At 40.8% G+C, this 20645-nt stretch overlaps 1 protein-coding gene across 1 annotated transcript in view; it reads left to right on the plus strand.

The window, feature by feature from the left end:
* Positions 1-20645, plus strand: part of RMND5A (required for meiotic nuclear division 5 homolog A) — an 84181-nt gene that overhangs the window by 13240 nt on the left and 50296 nt on the right. Inside the window, exon 2 of the mRNA XM_090281694.1 lies at positions 19068-19210. Within this exon, the coding sequence (XP_090137820.1) occupies positions 19068-19210 (143 nt within the window). The remainder of the gene's footprint in view (positions 1-19067; positions 19211-20645) is intronic.

Here is a 20645-nt window from a genome sequence, read left to right on the forward strand (position 1 = left end):
GCGACAGGTTCATACTTGTCTAGGCTATTCAGTTACACATGAGACAGTGTGATGAGAGGTTGTGTGCCGCTCTATATAGTGAATCGTATTCCCAAGTGTAGTCCAAGTTCTTGTCTGTATCCAACGAATTAGCAGAATTTATTTTTTTATTTACATACGTACTTATTTCCTTTCCTTCAGATCATGTCTGCCTCTGCTATTTCTTATCATAAGTGCCTAAACAACCCTAATTCATTTTGTTATATCTGTGGCAGTTTCACCATTCCCAGTCAAAGGCCAAACATCAGGGCATTTGTCAGGCAAGTCCTATATAGCATATTTTAAAGTAAAACGTGGTGATCAAGATAAGTCTTGGGCCCCTCACAAGGTGTGCAAGCAATGTGTCAAGAGTTTATGGATGTGGACAAAGGGAACACATATAGATTGCCATTTGGTATACCTATGGTTTGGCGAGAGCCCAGATATTATTCAAGTGACTGTTACTTTTGTATAGTGAAAACATCAGGATAACCAAGTGTCACTGGTTCGATTCCCAGTCAGGGTACATGCCTAGGTTGCACGCCAGGTCCCCAGTTTGGGCACATGAGAGGCAACCACACATTGATGTTTCTCTCCCTTTCTTTCTCCTTTCCCCCTTTCTAAAAACAAGTAAATAAAATAAAATTTAAAGTCAGGATATAACAATAAAAAAAATGTAAATAGAGTATCCTAGTCTACCATCAGTTATACGCCCAGTGCCTCATTCAGCTGAAATCCCAGTGCCAGTTTTCATTGAACTACCCTCTTTCAAAAAACAGGAGTATGGTGAAGAACTAAGTGACAGCAATGATGAATATTTTGAAATTGAAGATGACTCAGTTCATAAGGGATTTGATCAGCATGAATTGAATGATTTGGCACGAGATTTGCGACTGTCCAAAGAGGCTTCAGAACTCCTAGCATCAAGACTGCACAAGAAAACCTTGCTTGAAAAAGGAGCAAAGGGATCCTCCTTTCGATCAAGAGAAAGTGCATTTCTGCAGTACTTTCGAAGTGACAGTGGCTTTGTTTTTTGCCATAACATACATGGTTTAGTGGAGGAATTGGGAATTCCAATCTAGAACGCAACTGAATGGCGCCTGTTCATCGATAGCTCAAAGCGGAGCCTGAAGTGTGTCCTCCTCCACAATGGCAATTTGTTTGGTGCAGTCCCAATTGGCCATTCAGTTCGTTTTCGTGAAGAATGTGAAGCCATAAAGAGAGTCACTGATCTGTTGCAATATTACAAGCACAATTGGATCATCTGTATTGACCTTCAAATGGTCTGCTTCCTTCTTGGTCAGCAATGCGGAAACACCAGGTATCCCCGTTTTCTGTGTATGTGGGACAGCAGAAGTGTTGGGTGGAGTCGAATTGGCCTCCATGATCTGACCTCAAACCTGGTGATCCAAACATTCTACATGAGCCACTTGTTGACAGAAAGAACATTATATTCCCACCTCTGCACATAAAACTGGGTCTCATGAAACAATTTGTTAAAGCTTTGCCAACTTAAGGAGACTGTTTCAAGTATCTCATTTTGGCATTTCTTAGCCTGTCGTTTGAAAAGATAAAATAACTTGATATGTATGTTTGGTAGCAGAACTTTGCTACTTGTGCACAATTTAACTTATAGAAACATATAGCCTTTATATGAATAAAATAACTCTAAACAGTATATTCAGGTAATTTTTTTCTTTATTTTCCTTTGTATGTACATTTTGTATGATTTTTGGGACAAAGGGAGATTATCTCGTACCTTAAAAAGTTGATGTGTTATAGTAAAACTGGGGTCATTTTTGGATTCAGATGCCAAAAGTTAGTCAAAAATAAGTGTTAGATCTAACTCAACGAAAATTGTGTTTCCCAGTGTAGTCACTCTCCATCCCCCCTCCCCCAGCCCCTGGCAACCATGAATCTACCTCTGTTTGTAGATTTGCCTGTTCTGCACATTTCCTATATAGACTCACATAATATGTGGCCTTTGTGTATGGCTTACTTCACTTAATATAATGTTTTCAAGGTTTATCCATATTTTAGCATATATCAGTTCTTTTTTTTTAATGGTTGAATAATAGTCCATTGTATGGATATGCCACATGTTGTTCATTAATCATTTGGATTGTTTTCACTTTTTAGCTATTTTGAATAATGCATCATCTACAAGTTTGTTTATGAACATGTGTTTTCAGTTATCTTGGTTATATACCTAGGAGTGGAATTCCTGGGTCATATGGTAACTCTTTTTAACTTTCTGAAGAGTTGTGAAAGTGTTTCTATAGCACCTGCATCATTTTACAATCCATCAGCAATGTATGAGAGTTCCTAAATTCTCCACATTCCTTGCCAACACTTCTTGTTGTCATTCATCTTTTTCATTTCCCAGTGGGTCTGAAGTAGTTTCTCATTATTGTTTTGATTTGCATTTCCCTATTGACTAATGATGTGGAACATTTTTCCCTGTGCTTATTGGTTATTTGTACAACCTCTTTGGAAAAAATGTCTATCCAGATTCTTTGTTCATTTTTTGTTATTTGTCTTGTTATTTTTTAATTGAAGGATAATTTATGTATCCTGAATATTAGGCCCTTATTTTGCAAATATTTTCTCCAATTTGTGGGTTGTCTTTTTACTTTATTGGTAGTGTTTGAAACTCAGAAATTTTTAGTTTTTTGAAGGCCAATTTAATTTGTTTTCCCTTAGGTTGCTTGTGGTTTTGCATTTAAGTCTTTATTCCATTTGAGCTAATTTTTATATATGGTGTTATTCTTTGCTTGTGGCTTTCTAGTTATCCCAGCGCCATCTGTTGAATATGGCTTTCTTTTTCTTTTTTTTAAAGTGACTATTTATTTATTTATTTATTTTTAGAGGAGGAGGGAGGGAGAAAGAGAGGGAGAGAAACATTGATGTGTGAGAGATACATCAATTGGTTGCCTCTTGCATGCTCCCAGCTGGGGACTTAGCCTACAACCCAGGCATGTGCCCTGACTGGGAATTGAACCAGCAACCTTTTGGTTCATAGGCCAGCACTTAGACCACTGAGCCACACCAGCCAGGGCTGAATATGGCTTTCTTTTGAACTGTTCTTTCCCTTGCTTTATTTACCATCAATCCAAATAGCAGATGTGCAAGGCATATGATATGACTGGAGTATACAGTTTACAGTAAGAACCTTGTCTTCCCTTCAGGACTTATATGTAGTTGAGACTACTGATAGCATATATATATGAAGTTGCTAAAAGGTATGATTCAGTGCCAGAGCAGTGGTGGAGAGAACAGAATTCATTAGGAATTGAGAAGACCAAGTAAGTTTATGGGCAGAGAGGTTCATGGAGGAGATGAAGCCATTGAGGTTAGGTAAGGTTTAGATTAAAAAGGCCAGAAATGGACAGAGCAGAACTACTGAAGCAGTTAGATTCTTTTGGTCCAAATTGTGGGCAACCACTCCTCATGGTTTAGGGAATTGTAGCCCCAGCCTGAGCATGACTGCCGCCGGCATCCCAGCTGTGCTTGTCTTTAAGTCTCAACATAAGGCTGTGTTTGGAATATAACTGAAGACCACTCAGAGGGTTGCCATGGGAATTGGATTAAAGAATGCTTATTATGCTTTAGAACTTGCTCTGCTTTCTTTATCATTAATGTAACATAAACAATCTCTAGCAAGGAGTGTATGAAACCTTGTACCTGGTCAAGATGTTTTATAGACCCTGACACAGACCAGTCACTGTGACCCCCTGTATTCATGTAATCTGTTACTGTCAAACACCTAAAAGCTATTGATGATTTATGAATTTTGACCTTGTATCTCTTGTATGTATCCTCCTTAATAAAAGGCATGAAGGATGAAGGTTGAAGGTTTAGCTGCTGTTTTCCCCTAGAGAGGCAGACACCTTCCTTCCCCCAGACATAAATAAAGTATCCTAGGTAAAAGTTTGTTCCGCCGTGGTCACGAAGACTCTACTGGACAGAGCAGTTTCCAACCGAGCCTAGGGTGTGTGAGGCACCTCTGCCTCACCAAATTATCAATGCAACACCTTTTAGATTTTGAAATTTTCCTGAATCACAAAGTCTTCTCTTAACCTAAATTATGTTAGAAGTATGTAGCAGGCAGGCACCTGATACATACTTTGTACAATTGTACTAGAGGTATAAAGCCAGTTTCTATTTTAGCCACCCCATATTGAATTGGGAATGTTTTTTTTTTTGAATTGGGTATCTTATTGATACTATTTTTCTGTTTGCTTTTTACTTCTTTCAGTGGTTGTCATTGGGTCAGGTTTTCTATATTCTGACTAGGATTTCTTTTGAAACTCTAGAGAAACTGTTCTTGTCATGGTAACTGATAACTTCCACACTGTAAATCCAGTGGTCAGTTTTCAGTCCACCTGTTACTTGACATAGCAGCACATTTAACACAGTTGGTTACTCCCTCCTAGATACATTTTCTTCACTTGGCTTCCCCAGCACCATGCTTTCTTGATTTTCCTCTTATATCACAGTTAGTGTTTCAGTAGTCTTTGTTAGTCTCATTTTTCAATCCTACTTCATCTTGATCTCATAAACTTGGAGTTCCCAGGATTCTTTCCTTTTACTACTTTCTGCACTGACTGGATATTTCATTTGGTCACATGGCTTTAAGTTATTATCTGTGTGCCAGTGACTCACAGATTTGTATATCTTAGTCCTGACCTTACTCTTGAAGTCCTCCAGGTTTGTATATCTAGCTGACTTCTCCATGTAAGCACCAGGGCAACTACTCACAGCTCAGATTTAACAGGCCCACAAACTGAAGTCTTTATCTCCCCTTTTCCTTTACCTGCTCAGCGTTTATTCTTTTTCATCTTAATTGAAAACAATTCCATCTTTCTTGTTGACTCAGGCTAAAAACCTTCGAGTCATCTGTGAATCCTTTTGTTACCTCATATCCCGTCAGGAATTCCTACTGGCTTTACCTTCAGAATGTATCTAGAATGCAGCCGCTTCTCACCACCTCTACATCTAACTCCCTAGGCTGAGCCACAATCTCCTGACTTATCTTTCTGCCTCTATTCCTGTACTCCTATTGTTAGCCAGAGTGCCCATGTTGTTTAAGTGTTCTGTCAGTTTATATACCCGGCAGTAGATATCTCTTTCACTCAAAATAAAAGCAAAGTCTTTACAATGCCACAAAGGCCCCCACAAGATTAGGATCTTGATGTATCTCTTGGTCTTTGTCTCATGTCTTCCTTTGCAGGAAATCTTTTTTAGCCACACTGGCCTCCTCACACTATTCCTTGTATAGTCTAGGTATATTTCTGCATGGCTTTCTCCCCTCAGCCTAGAATGTTTTTTCTTGTAGGGGAGGAAAATAATTTTACCTCTACCATTGTGAGTTGTTGGCTGCAACCTCTGAAATAATAGATTAACAAGAGAAAAACATGTTTATTGACATGTATACATGGAGATACTTAAGGAAAAATGAGGAACTCAAAGTGATGACTTCTCTGTATGTCTGGAGTCCCAAGAGTTCAGATAGAGTTCGGGTCTGTGAGGTGGCAGGACGATGTCTTACAAGGCAGAGTCCTTAGTGGCTTTGGAGACAGCTAGAATGGGCACGATCAGAGCAGCATCATGCTGTTTTCTCCCTCTTGGCTGATGTTTCCTTACTGCACTACTGCATCTGGCTGCATGGCAGAAACCTGACTACAAACTGCATAGCTGCTTTCTCTCTGAGACCTCATGGCCAAATCCCTCACGACTGCCCCTAATGGCTGTCCCTTCCTCACTACAGCTTGGAATGGCTGCCACCTCTCCTCTCTTGCATGGTACACCAGCTACTTCTTTCTTACTAGCCTGGGCCATGTGGCCGAATCCTCAGAGGAGCAGACATAGCTTTCCCCTAACTACAGGCAGCATGGCAGAATCTTCTTCTCTTTCACACAGTCCTTATTTTAAATCCTGACCTGGAACTTACTACATGACCTCATCTTCAGCACCTCCTACAATGAGCTATGTTTTCCAGTTTCCCTGTATTGTTTACATTCTCTAGGCTGCCATATTTGGTCAGGGCCAGAGTGACTCAGTGACATGGGCCTCTGCCTCCTCTGACTATGTCATGAGTCAGGATACAGTCTGAAAGTCAGGTATGCCTTTTGCCTGGGGCATTAGCCCTCTTCCCTCTAGGAAAGACTTGGCTATCATCTTGCCATTGTTTTGAAAAATACCTTAAGCCAGATCACCTGCTTCTCCCCTTATCTCAACCATGGGCTGCGGGCAGTATCTCCTATTTCGGGGTCCCCTTGTTTTGTGCCTCATTTTGTTACAGAGCGAAAGGAGGTTCTTTCACGTGGTGCCTTGGTGTAAAACCCAACAACTAGTATTGAGGAAAACAGGTCTTTATTTACAATATTCCAACCTGGGGAGGACAGTGAGCACTTCAGATCAGAGCCCTGTTTTCCCACGGGACCCAGTACTTCCCTTGCTCCCCAAAAGGCTAGAAGCCAAAACCAAGCCCAGAAGTTCCCCATCCTTTATCTGTCAGCTGTCTCCTTCAGTATCTGGGGTACGATGTCATCAGCCTCCGTATAACAGTCCAGGAAAACATGTGCCGTGTTGCACTGGATCACGCATGGTTCTCCCTTTGTCCTTTCAAAGCCGCGGTGTTCTCCCATCCCAAAACCGCATGGAGAACCTAGCTAAAATGTCTGCTGCTTATTTTTAAACCCCTAACTGTGTTCTTTCACACAGTGGGTGTTGTAACCAGTTCTGACCGTTCACAGCACCTTACGCAGGCTCTGTGTGCTCTCTGTACCATTCCATGGTCCAAAAACCCCTCCCATCTTCTTGGGGCCTTGGAAGAACCAAAGCCATTTGTGTAACAAAGACACTAGCCACGAGCCACAGGCAGGTGAAGGCATCTTAAAAGCTGTTTCCTTTCCCCATCCCCCAACCTGCAGGCTCTGGGGATTTTTGAAGGTCGACCCCCATTCTGTAACAATTTCATTATGGGTTTCTCTGGGTAAATACCCAGAAGTGGAATTACTGGGGCCTTCTTTGTCTCTTATTATAGCCTTTGTTTTAAAGTCTATTTTGTCTGTTTTAAGTATTGTTACTCCAGCTTTTTTCTCTCCCTCACTTTTCATGAAATACCTTTTTCCATTCCTTTACTTTCAGTCTGTGTCTTTTGATCAGAAGAGAGTTTCTTGTGGACAGCATATGTAAGGGTCTTGTTTTATTATCCATTTGGCTACCCTCTTTCTTTTGATTGGAGCATTTAATCCATTTACTTTTAAAGTAATTGTTGTTAGATATGTAGTTATTGCCATTTTACAATTCATATATATTTTTTTCTTTAAAGAAGTCTTTTTTAACATTTCTTCTAATACTGATTTGGTGGTGATGAACTCCTTTAGCTTTTTCTTGTCTGGGAAGCTCTTTATCTGTCCTTCAATTCTAAATGATAACTTTGCTGGGTAGGGTAATTTTGATTGTAGCCCTTGCTTTTCATCACGTGGAATATTTTATGCTGATCCCTTCTGGCCTACAAAGTTTCTGCTGAGAAATCAGCTGACAATTCTTATGAAAGAAGTTAATTTTATACAAGGGAGCTCCCATAAGACTGTCGAATGATTTCTTAACAGAAAACAACTAACTACTTTTTTTTCCCTGCTGCTTTTAAATTCTCTCTTTGTCTTTAACCTTTGGCATTTTAATTATGATGTGTCTTGGCGTGGGCCTCTTTGGATCAAGTTTGGGACTCACTGTACTTCTTAGGCTTGTATGTCTATTTTACCAGGTTAGGGAAGTTTTCTGTCATTATTTCTTCAAATAGGTTTTCAATTCCTTGCTCTCTTCTCCTTCTGGTACCACTATAATGTGAATGTTGGTACACTTGATGTTTTCCCACAGGCCCCTTAAATCAGTGGTCTGTAACCTTTTTGGCACCAGGGACCAGTTTTGTGGGACAATTTTTCCACAGATTCGGGGTGGGGGAATGGTTTCGGAATTATTTAAGCATGTTACATTCAGACTCAGCTCCTGCTGTGCAGCTGGGTTCCTGACAGGCCCCGACTGGTACTGGTCAGAAGCCGGGAGGTTGGAGACCCCTGCCTTAAACTATCCTCATTGTTTTGGACTCCTCCTCCTCTTCTACCTTTTCCTCTTCCTCCTCTTCTCCTTCCTTCCTTCTTTCTTCTTTTTGTTATGATTGAGTGTTTTCTGCTACCTTATCTTTCAAATCTCTGATTTTATCCTCTGTTTCATCTAATCTTCTGTTGATTCCCTCTGATTTATTATTCATTTCTGACTGGTTCTTTTTTATGTTTTCTATGTCCATTTTTATGTTTCCTATCTCTTTGTTGAAGGTCTAACTGAGATCAGTGAGCATCCTTATAACCAGTATTTTCTTTTTCTGGAGTTTTGTTTTATGTGTTCATTTGGGACATGTTTCTTTGTCTCCTCATTTGGTCTGCCTCCCTGTGTTTGTTTCTGTCTGTTGTATTAGGTAGGAATACTGTCTTCTGGTCTTGAAAGAGTGGCCCCTGTAGGGCCCAGTAGCACAGCTTCCCTGATCACCTGAGCCAGGTGCTCCAGGAGTGTCCCTCGTGTGGATTGTGTGTGCCCTCCTGTTGTAGTTGAGCCTTGATTGCTTTTGGCACAAAGAGGGAATTGATCCTTAGGCTGATTGGTTGTGAGGACTGGCTGTGACTATAGCTGTTGTGCAGGGGCTGACTTTGTGGAGCAGAATTTGCTCTATTAAGCCTCCGATGCCTGCTGAGTCTGCCCATTGAGTGTGTCATTTGGGTGTGTGGTTGGGTGGTGGTCTGGCATGGTCTGACAACAGCCACCAGGTGTGTTGGTTCTGGGCCTTTTGGGAAGTGTAGACCAAGGTCAACTGCTTGGGACTGCCCAGCAATAGGTACAGGGTATGCCAAGGCCAGATGCTGCTTGCGTGGTGTTTGTGAACCTTTGAGAGGTTTAAGGAACATCTGCAGTAGGAGCCATGACAGGCTGTTTGTATGGAAAAGCCACTGGAATTGGCTTAAGTGAGCTGTACGTTGGGTCGAATGGGGTCTCTGGGAATCACCATGGCAGGGTGAACAGTTTGCCTGGTTGATTGAGGCTTAGCTAATGGCATCTGCTTACTGGCTCTGTGGGGTGAGGGCTCAGCAAAGGAACAGTGGCTTTACAAGCTGCCCTTCCAGCTCTGGCCCTTATGTCAGACACTTCAGTTCCTCCCTGTATGCCCCTGGCACCTTTTGAGCTGCCACCCTAGCGCTGGAGCTCAGAGTGAGTGAATCTGAGTAAGTTTGTCATGGGCCCTTTGAAAGGAATTCCTGGGACTCCAGAAGCCCTCTGTCTCACTCAGCCACCATCTCCACTGGTTTTCACAGCTAGAAGTTTTGGGGACTTACCTTCCTGGCAGTGGAACCCTGGGCTGGGGAGCCTGTTTGGGGGCTGGGACCCCTTGCTCCTTAGTGTAGGGGCACCAAATATTCCCTGTAAAAAGTTTCAATATGTAAGTATGTAAGGGCTTTAAATGTTTTTTGTAAGAAGTAGCAAGGACTTGCTAAAAGGCCTTGGAAAAAGGAATGTAAGAAGGAGTGTTATAGCAATTAGTGATTTACAAGCTAAAAGGACTTCAGCCTCTATCACCTCCCATTTGCTTGCTTGTGTCTGGTTTATAACATTTGTGAAGGTTGTGCTTTGCAGAATGTCTAGCCCTTTGAAAATAAATTGCCTCACAGGGAGTTCGTCCCTGGCTGAAGAGCTATGCTGCCGTCGAAGATAACCTTTAGCCTTGCGAATTTCTGTTCCTGTTACTGCCAAGACATTCCTGCAGTCCTGCCCAGCCCCCTCTTCCTAAGGCTGTTTCCCGCCAAAGAAGAAACAAAGAGACTGCACCAGTATAAAAACCCAGCGTTTAGACTCCATTGGAGGTTGGAGCATGTTAGAGACCTGCTCAGGGTCTGCCCAACTCCTGGCCAATATTAAAAATCCTTTGCTTAACTTTATACACCGCTTCAGAGTGTTCAATCTCGCCTATGTAGCCGTAACATTTTGGAGGCCCCAGCGAGATGCCTCTGTAAAGCGGTGCCGCCTTCGGTGAGCCCCCGGGGCTTCGTGCGGTCCCGTGTGTCTAGCTGACGTGTGGCAGGACAGCGGCCGCAAGCTCTGATTGGGAGCAATTCCCTGCGCCTTCAGGAGACACTCGGGAGCTGCTAGAAGCCCTGACGGCCCAGTCTAGAGTAAGCAAAGGACAGAGGACAGCCTCGGCGACAGGTGAGTGGCAACCCATTTGGGCAGCGGACTTGGGCCACTGCCACTGAGACTTGGTCTCTTTTGTCCTCTGGACGCAGAGGTACATATTCCCGAACAGGGAATTTGTTGAAGCCGGCTTGGCTAGCTTCATTTGGATTGTATAGAGCTCTTTTGGTTTTGGGGTTCTGCTGCCTGTAGCCGATGCTGTTCATCTAATCTCAGAAGCCTAGGCGGGGTTTGGGTGGGATTGTTTAACCTCTGAGTGAATGTGTGAGTGAATGTTAAGGTTAAAGTAAAAAAAAAGTTATTTCCTCCTTTTTGTGTGCCTCCACAAACTTCGGTCTATGGAGTCTGAGTGGGCTCTAGCCTCGCAGGAGGAGAGGCCAAGCGGACATTTGTTTGGCTTCCTTTGGGAGCTCCCAGCCCGTGTTTGTCTGCGCCGTGAGGGGGGAATTGCTCCTGTGCCTTGTGTTCCAGCTCCTAATTGTAATCCAAATTAAGTGCATGTTTGTAGCAGTCACGTTAGCCAACATAAGGGGACGCCAGTCTAAGCCTGCACCCACAGTTCTTGACTGTGTGCTCCAGAATTTCCCCAAGTTCCGGGGACAAAATCCCTTCATAAACTCTGGCACCCTGGAAACATTCTGTAGGTCAGAGTGGCCTGCTTTTGGGGTCGGATAGCCCCCCCCCCTTGGGAGTACTTTAAATCTAAATATTATAAGTGTAAAATGGTGTCTCTCGCGAAGCAAAAATGCAACAAGCAGAAGGGAGAGTGTTATTGGGGGAAGTAGCAAGGCAGGAGGGAGCTGTGCCTTGAAAGAGTGGCTCCTGCTCTGCACTTCTAAGGGAAAAGTGTTTTTTTAAGAAGAAAGAAAAAAGGTATTATCTTGCAGATGGCTAGTGAAGGCCAAACAAACGTGGGTTAGTTTCACATATTCTGTAATCTGGGAAGGCCCCTGGTTCCCAGATCAAATTGCTATCTCTCAAACAGCTGCAGGCGCAGGAGAGGGGAATGGGGAACAGGAAAACCAAGGCTATCAATATGGGCAGTGTCCCCCCCAAAAAATAAGCCTAGGACCCTCTGTGCTGTCTCCTGCTGCCTTGTAGCCCTGGCCAGAGGGATGAGGCTCCTTAAAAATTTCCCCAGAGAACTTGCTTGCAGCATTTCTTTCCACCCCAGGTAACTTCTAGCAATACAGTTTGCATCTGAATACTCCCTGCTGGAGCTGCAAGGAGGGACAATGTTAAATTTGCTAGCGAAGCAGCCGTCTAATCCCCTTGCTACAGGTTACAGAAACAGCAGAATGTCTGTCTCTCCAACATGGAGGGAAAAAAAAAAAAATGACACTTTTAAAACTCAGGCCGCTCTTTAAACTGGTGCAAGCTGCTTGGGTGCCAATCAGCAACACCTCTAAAGCTGTAACTAAAGAGCCTTCAATCTCCTCACTGCTTCAGCAGGGGGAATGTGCCTGTATCTTAAGGAAAAGTGTTGTTACACATGAATAAAACTAATGTCCATTCTAGACATCCTCTTCAATAGGAAAGAAAGAGGAATAATCAGGTGGGCTGCTATAAGAATATAAAAAAATGCAAGCATCCTCCTGGTCAGGGAATTGTCCTGGCCAAACAAAAGGTTCCCAATAAAATCCTAAATAGAATATAATAGGCCAAATAAAACAATTGAAAAACTTCTCAGGAAAGCTCAAAAGTGTATGTTAGAGAAGAAGAAGAAGCAGGAAGCTTCAGAAAACTGCAGAATATCTATAAATCTAGGGAAATTTTAGCTGCTAAATACTGAGTTTGAGTAGAGTCCTTTACAGTGTGGAAAAGAACAAGAATTGGAAATGGATTATGGTTAAATCTGAATGGGTAAATATATGGAAAGTTTGTGAATGTTGCAGAAGGTCTGTGGAAAGTCATAAAAATGTATAGAAAGGTTGTGAAAGTTTTAAACCTGGGGAAAGGAAACCTCAACTACTTGTGGTCTAATTGTATGGTTACTGTACCTTTGTATTGGCATTTAGCCTTGGGACCTATGAAAGGTCATTTGGAATTCCCTGTGTTGGAATTGGCATTAGCCATTGGGGACCTAGAAAAGGTCTAGAATTCTCTGTATTGGTATTAGCCATATAATCTGAAAGGAAAATTGAGGTTCCCCAGAGAGAGTTAAAAAGAAAAAAAAAGAAAACTTCACATGTAGGAAAGTGAACAAAAGAAGGTATAAGGCATGGAAATGCAGTTTTAGTAAATATTAGAAGAACAAGGATTTTCCTTCACACTGTATATTTTTCTCCCTACCTGATCCCTCCAGAATTTGGCAATTTAAAGAAGTAAGTAATGACATTAGGTTTCTTTGCATAAAACTAAAAAGACCAGTTGTTAATAAAGGTATTGTTAACCAAGACATTGACTGGAATAATATGCCTGAAAGAGGCATGCTTAGGCTCTGGTTGTTACCAGGAAGCCCTAAGGAACTGGATTTAACTTTTGAAGCTAAGAAAAGCCCATGAGAAAAAAGGCCTGACACCTTGGTTGGTTGTGCGGTTCATGGCAGTCTTTCCAGGGAAGGAACGAAGGTTGCTTTCCTGAAAAATGGCTAGAAGGAACCTCAAGGCACAATGAAAAATCCAAAGGACTTGGAAAAAGCAGGTGTTTACAGGCAAGGCTGAATGGCAGGTGTGTGGCTCAGCTTCTGTGCCCTAGTGGGCAGACTAATAGTCAGCATGAAGGTTCCTTGTATAAGTTCCAGCAAAGTAGACTTAAAAATCATATGTGGTCAATCACTGCTCTTGTTGTGTTTATGCAAATAAACAGGCTAAATTAAAACTGTATTTAATGCAGTTCCTTTAATAACAAGGAGGGTAATCTTAAGGAGAAAAATCGTGACTCAAGGAAAATCGCAATGCTCAGTGCAGCTAACTGTCTATAAAGTTTATCTTCACTTAAATGTTAAACCAGGTCTGTGACATTATCAAGGATGCTTAATTTACAGGCAAGAAGAATGTCAAGTGCCTTGCAACTGGATGTCTTCCCAATAAGACAGTCTCTCCGATTTGGAGACTGGTTTGTGAATTGTGTTGTGTGAATTAACATGTGTGTTCTTTCTGTTTTCACAGGGCATAAGCTTATGATCTCATTACCTGAGTAATTGTACTTATAGGCCTCACTTAAGAAGCCCATCTGCAGTGCCTCCTCCTAAGACTCGACGGTTTGGCTGAACTAAGTGGTTGGGTTGGTAAAGTATGGGGTAGTCTGTGAGCTTCACTTTAAAACTTATTTCTCTTTTCTATCCTAATGACTTGGACAAAAAGGGCCTAAAGGTCTGAGAGGGGGGAAAAACCTAAAATATTTCCCTCAGCCCTAGCTAAGTATAGTGAGCAAAAGAATTTTGGACAGGTGTGACATGCCCTGCACACCTTCCTCCAAAGAAGCCATTTCTTTTCCTAATGTGGGACATTGAAAAATTAATCTCTGTCTTTTGTCATCTAGTGGTTGTGGGTTAAATTATGCCTTTTAACCCTGTTGCCAAATCTGTTGCCTCCAGAATATGACAAGGATGTCAATTTGTCCAACAGTGCCAGCCCTTGGAAACCAAGAATGCCGCTGCCCGGGGACAGCCAACTGACCTGGACTCTGCAAAATCCTTCCCCATAAGGGAGGGCCGCACTCCCCTCCACCCCCACTCTTATTAGAAATTCCTAGACCCAAGGGTAGGTAGGACGACGACCATGTTCAGCTTGAAGCAGCTAGAAGAGCACGAGACCTTCGCCCATTGTCCTCTTATAAAATAAAAGGTCTTAAGTCTAAGGAGGGGAATTATACAGGGGCTTCAGACATTCCTTATAAGAAAAGAAAAAAAACTGGGAATTAGGCTAATTCCTCCCAAGTATACTGCACTACATTGAAAAAAAAGGGTAAGGCAAAAATAAGTACAGTGCCATAAAATTTTCTATCATTTTGAATGTAGTGCTTTCTTTGTTGGTCATTTCCTTAATTGCTATTAATCTTTGACTAGTTTTCAAAGCTGTAAAAACTTATTTTAGTCAGTTCCTAGTTGTTAATTTAATGTTTCCATAAGGGTCTGGAAATTTGTTTTCCATCATCTTGCTAACATTCCATTTGCTCTTCTTATTAATCATTGAATCTACAATGCATGGCACATAGCAAGTGCTTAACAAATGTCTGCTAAATTAAATTGTAAGTGTTTGCTTTAGGTTTGTGAGATATGTTGCTGGTATTTTAATAGAAATTGCATTGAATCTATGAATTGCTTTAAATAATGTGGACATTTTGGAAATGTTAATTCTTCCCATCCGTGGATGTGGTGTATGCTTCCATTTATTTGTGTCTTTCTTAATTTCTTTCTTCAGGGTTGTGTAGCTTTCCGAGTGCAGGTCTTTTGCCTCTTTGGTTAAGTTTATTCCTGAATACTGTTGTTTTTCTTGTTGCTATAGTAAATGGAATTTTTTTTCTGGTTTCTATCTCTAATGTTTTGTTGGTATATAGAAACGCTTTTAATTTCTGAATATTAACTTTGTGCCCTGCTGTTTTGTCAAATTCATTTATTAGGTCAAGTAGTTTTTTCGTAAAGTTTGTAAGGTTTTCTATGTATACTATCGTGTCTTCTGCAAGTGGTAACAGTTTTGTCTTCCTTACCAATTTGAATGTCTTTAATTTCTTCCTGTCTAATTGCTGTAGTTAGAACTTCCAACACTGTTTAAAAAAAAAAGGAAAAAGGGAAAAAGTAGACATCCTTATCTTGTTCCTAATCTCAGAAGGAATGTTTTCAGTTTTTGTCCACTGAGTAGAGTGTTGGCTTCAGGTTTCTCATATATAGCCTTAATTATGTTAAGGTATGCTCCCTCTATTCCCATTTTGCTAAGGGTTTTCATCATAAATGGGTGTTGTACTTTATCAAATGCTTTTTCTGCATCTATTAATATGATCATGTAATTTTCGTCATTCATTTTGTTTAGGTGATGTATTATATTTATTGATTTGCGAATATTAAACCATCCTTGTGTCCCTGGGATGAATCCAACTTGATCGTAGTGTATAATCTTTTTGATGTATTGCTGGATCCTGTTTGCCAATATTTTGTTGAGAATTTTAGCATCTATGTTCATTAGCGATATTGGCCTGTAGTTTTCTTTCTTTGTTATGTCTTGACCTGGTTTTGAAATTAAGGTAATACTGGCTTCATAGAAAAAGTTTGGAATTTTTCCCTTTTCTTGAATTTTTGGAATAGTTTGAGAAGGGTAGAAGTTAGTTCTTCCCTAAATATTTTGTAAAATTCGCCTGTAAAGCCATCCGGTCCAGGGCTTTTGTGTGCCGGGAAATTTTTGATTACTGTTTCAATTTCCTTCTTTGTTATTGGTCTGTTAAGACTTTCTACTTCTTAATTCTGTTTTGGAAAATTATATGTTTCTAGAAATTTGTCCATTTCATCTAGGTTGTCAAGTTTCTTGCCATATAGTTGTTTATAGTAATTTCTTACAATTTTTTGTATTTCTGTGTTATCGGTCATAATATCTCCTCTTTTGTTTCTAATTTTGTTTATTTGGATTCTTTTTTTCTTTATAAGCCTAGAACCAGCCCCTGCTTTTGTTAATCTTTTAAGTTGTTTGTTTAGTCTCAGTGTCATTTAATTCTGCTCTAACCTTAATAATTTCCTTCCTTCTGCTTGCTCTGGGCTTTGTTTATTATTGTTTTTCTAGTTTTTGTAGCTGTGGGGTTAAATTTTTGTGTGGAGCTCTTCTATCCTCTTTGGGTAGGCCTGTATTGCTATGGACTTTCCTCTAAAGACTGCTTTTGCTGTGTCCCTTTTAGTTTTGGGATGTTGTATACTCATTATCATTTGTTTCTGAAAACTTAATTTCTTCCTTGCAGCTCCTGAAAGCTAGCATTATAAATACCCAACTCCTTATCCTTGTTACTAAGCCCCTCCTGAAAACCAGGGTTTAAAAACCCTACTTATAGTCCCTAGACGTCCCTAATAGGTTTAGTCCAGGGACTAGAGGGGGGATTATGTAGGGGCACCAAATATTCCCTGTAAAAAGTTTCAATATGTAAGTATGTAAGGGCTTTAAATGTTTTTTGTAAGAAGTAGCAAGGACTTGCTAAAAGGCCTTGGAAAAAGGAATGTAAGAAGGAGTGTTATAGCAATTAGTGATTTACAAGCTAAAAGGACTTCAGCCTCTATCACCTCCCATTTGCTTGCTTGTGTCTGGTTTATAACATTTGTGAAGGTTGTGCTTTGCAGAATGTCTAGCCCTTTGAAAATAAATTGCCTCACAGGGAGTTCGTCCCTGGCTGAAGAGCTATGCTGCCGTCGAAGATAACCTTTAGCCTTGCGAATTTCTGTTCCTGTTACTGCCAAGACATTCCTGCAGTCCTGCCCAGCCCCCTCTTCCTAAGGCTGTTTCCCGCCAAAGAAGAAACAAAGAGACTGCACCAGTATAAAAACCCAGCGTTTAGACTCCATTGGAGGTTGGAGCATGTTAGAGACCTGCTCAGGGTCTGCCCAACTCCTGGCCAATATTAAAAATCCTTTGCTTAACTTTATACACCGCTTCAGAGTGTTCAATCTCGCCTATGTAGCCGTAACATTTGGACCTCTTCAGCTAGGCTATCTCTCCCCATTTTTAACTGCCACACGTGGGTGTTGGAACAGCCGATTTGGCATCTCTTCCCCTCCTACCATTCTTGATGTGGCTTCTTCTTTATGTCCTTAGTTATAGGATTTCTGTTTAGCTAGATTTCAGGCTGTTCTCATTGATTCTTGTTCTTTAGTTTAGTTTAATATTGGTGTGGTTGTGGGAGGAGGTGAGTACAGAATTGACCTACTCTGCCATGTTGACTGGAAGCCATTAATAGTTTCTTGTGATTTAGAGCCATTCTTCTTCCTGGTACACCCTTACAAGTGGAGTTGTTGTTTTGTTTTTGTTTTTAAATAAATATAAGTCTTCCTTACAAAAGGTAACTTCCACTCTATTTTCAGAGCTTCTCTGTCTACTGTTTCTCAAAGTAATCCTTATGCTAAAGAAGCATATTTGGGAATGGCATATTCTGCTACCCTTCACCTTTAAGATAGCCAGATAGCTAATTCCCTCACTTCTTTCAAGTCTTTGCTCAATGTCATTTTCTCAGTGAGGTCTGTCATGACCATGCATTTTAAGATTACAATTGCTTAACTCACATATACTCCCATCTCTTTTACAATGCTTCCCCCTACCCGCACCCCATAGCACATATCATTGTTTGTTATACTATGTAATTGACTTATTTTGTATATTGTTTATCTTGTTCACCAGAAGGTAAGTTTTCGGACAGGGATTTTTGGCGGTTTTATTTTACTGCAATACTTATCACATAATGAGTGCTCAGTAAATACTTGTTGAATAAATGAACATACTAGGGCTACTGTGCTTTTGAGATTGTTCTTGTTCAAATTCTTGGGGCCCGTCCCAGACCTGTTGAATTAGAAACTCTGGAAATGAGATCCAAATACTCTATTTTAATTAACTATGTCTCCAGGTGATTCTGATGCAAATGAATTAAAGGTTTTCTTAAAAAATTAAAGTTTCAGAACCATTGCTATATAATACTGAGTAGGATTTCAGAAGCCAGGCCTTGTGCTTACAGATGGTGCTGTGTAGATAGATGAGGTAATTGACAAATCTATAACTGAGTTTGTCCTTCCTTCTTCCCTCCCTCCCGTCTCCTCCCCTTTTCCTGAGGAGGTAACACAGGGAAAGAGGATATAAACTACAGTTAATTTTGATTCATTTCTCATGTGATTCAAGAAGTCCCCATGACAGCATCTTTAGTGTACATTGAACACTAGGAGGACAAACAGGACTCAGCATGGAGTCACACTAATGGCTAAGATTTATTACAACAAAAGTGTATAAAGCAAAATCTGCTCAGGGCAGAGGTTTATGGTACAAGGCCCAGAGGAAACCAGGAGAAATTTCAAAGAGTGCTCATCCATTGGAGTCATGCAGGACATGTTTAATTCCTGCAGCATCAAATTGTAACACGTATTAGGGAAGCTCATTAGAGACATTGTACTCAGGGTGCGGGTGCTTTATTGGGGACTGGTCATATGGGGTCCCTCTGCCTAGCATGTACCAAAATTCCAGACTCCCAGAAGGAAAGCAGGAGTTCGGCATAAACCACATTATACCAACAGTTTAGGCACAGTGAACCATTCTTTTCAGTTAGGGTGATGGGAACCCTCCTGAAGTCCAAGTTCCCAGATGCCAGCCAAGGGTCAGCCTTGCATGCAGGCACTTCTGTGCAGTGTAGCAGTCTCAGGCCTATTATGTTAACTCATTTTGCACATAATGATATCCAAAGAAGTTTGTTATTTTTTTCTTCTACTCTTTTATACAAAATATAAAACATTTAGATTAAATTGTCTCTCTTTAGGAAATTTAGTAACAATCAAAATGTTTGAGAATGATTTGAACAGTTTAAGCAAATTGAATAAGTGAGTTTATTGAGGCATTTTCTGAAAAATGCCTTGAAAGTATTTTTTATAGTTTGTGCTGATCTTAGTAAAGTGGTTTATTTCATGGTAAAATTTTCTTATATTTATTCCACAAAATAAAAAATACAGTATTAAGCTAACTTTCTTAATTTTCACTTGAAAATATTATCATGAATGTGGCTCTTTGCTTCAAAGCAGACACTGGTTTTTCTTCCCTTTTCTTACATCTTTAAATGTTCCAAAGGGCCTATTTGAAACGTGCCATCTTCGGGCTTGCTTTCGTAACTGATCTTTTTCTCTTTCTCTTTTTTTATAGGCCAAGATGCTGAGCTGTCAGGGACACTTTCACTTGTTTTGACACAGTGCTGTAAAAGAATAAAGGATACTGTTCAAAAATTGGCCTCAGATCACAAAGACATCCACAGCAGTGTTTCTCGGGTTGGAAAAGCCATTGATAAGGTATGGTGTTGAAGGAAGTGTTTGGTATTTTTAAGCATCATCCTTCATCTCCTGTCACTGCTTTGATAGCATTAGCTTTCTCGAATTATGCTATTCCATTCATTTCTACTTTTAATAACTTTTGCAGATCTTTTTTTTAAACTATGTTATTCTTCATGTTCCCTATTGCTATTATTTAAAAATAAAAATTAAAAAAAAAACCCTCTTTTTATAGCCTTGTTATCTATCCATTTGCTTAGATGAATACAGTTCCTAATGTCGTGGTGAGTAAATTCTGAAAGAAATTTTAGCCTTCTATGAAGGAGTTTGTTTACAGAAGTAACTTTTCCTCCTTCCTAATTCCTGGCTGTGACTCTGCCTGTGTTTTAGAATGATTACCTGATACCCTTGCACTGCCCTCTATCATCCTAACTCCTTCTGTCTTCCTGAGTGCATGCTGATTGCTTTTCTCCAGTGTTGCAAGGCAGGTCACTGCTGTTGGCTGATTTTTTTTTATAACATCTCTTGAATTTTTGACTTAGTGGTTTATTTATAAGCAGTTGTCATTTTTAGCACTGGCCAGTGCTGAAGTTCATATCATAACTCTAGTGGAGCCTAAGAGAAGTGGCCTAAGGTATGATAATTCTGATCACTTCAGCTACTGGGGAGTAGTTATGGACACTTTTGTTCACACACTGTCAAATTCTGGGAGAGTAGGAAGAACTTTTAGGGAGAGCTCTTTGTTGCAAAGACATCTAACTAGCTGATTGGTCTGTACACACAAGAATGATAACTATAATATAGATAGAAACTTTTGGAATACAGAGAGTGGCTCTAATTCATGGATAAATCTGTTAGAAGCTATCCTATGGAACAGGAGTATTGAAAGGCTAAGCTCGAGGCAGCCTAAGTCAGAACTATATGCTCCTAAGGAACTGTCATTAACTGGTAGCTGTGGTGTGTCAGGACAGTAAGTGGCAGGGACACTGGGAACTGTTCAGGTAGCTGTGGTTTATAAAAGTGTTAGTGACCTTTCAGAGAGCTTTGATCACTCCCATAGTGTCCAGGGCTTCAACTCAGCAAAATAAGCCAGAGAAGTGGTGTTGGTGGCAGCAGCCCCATTTCCGGGTCAGCAATGGCTCTTAACAGCAAAGGCTGGGAAGGCAGTGAACATTTTCTGATACAGCTTTGAGGTTGTGACACCTGTTTGGTAACTCCAAGGGAGTGAACACAGCTTGGGAAGAGGCTTTGGCATCAGACCTTCTGGGACTGTGGCACTGTAAGTCCTCAGTTGTTACCTGAAGTGATGATTGTTGTATAGAAGCCTAAAGACATACTGGAATGGTGGTGAGGCACTTTAGAGATGATCTTTAATTACTGTGGGTGAGAAAAACCCTCAGTTTGTCTAGGGTGAAGTAACTACTGGTGGTGTTTAGGAAGCTTCAGATTCCAGTGG

This window comes from Furipterus horrens, unplaced genomic scaffold (genome assembly GCF_987537825.1).
Source record: "Furipterus horrens unplaced genomic scaffold, mFurHor1.1.pri manual_scaffold_6, whole genome shotgun sequence".
In the NCBI taxonomy this organism is placed as follows: domain Eukaryota; kingdom Metazoa; phylum Chordata; class Mammalia; order Chiroptera; family Furipteridae; genus Furipterus; species Furipterus horrens.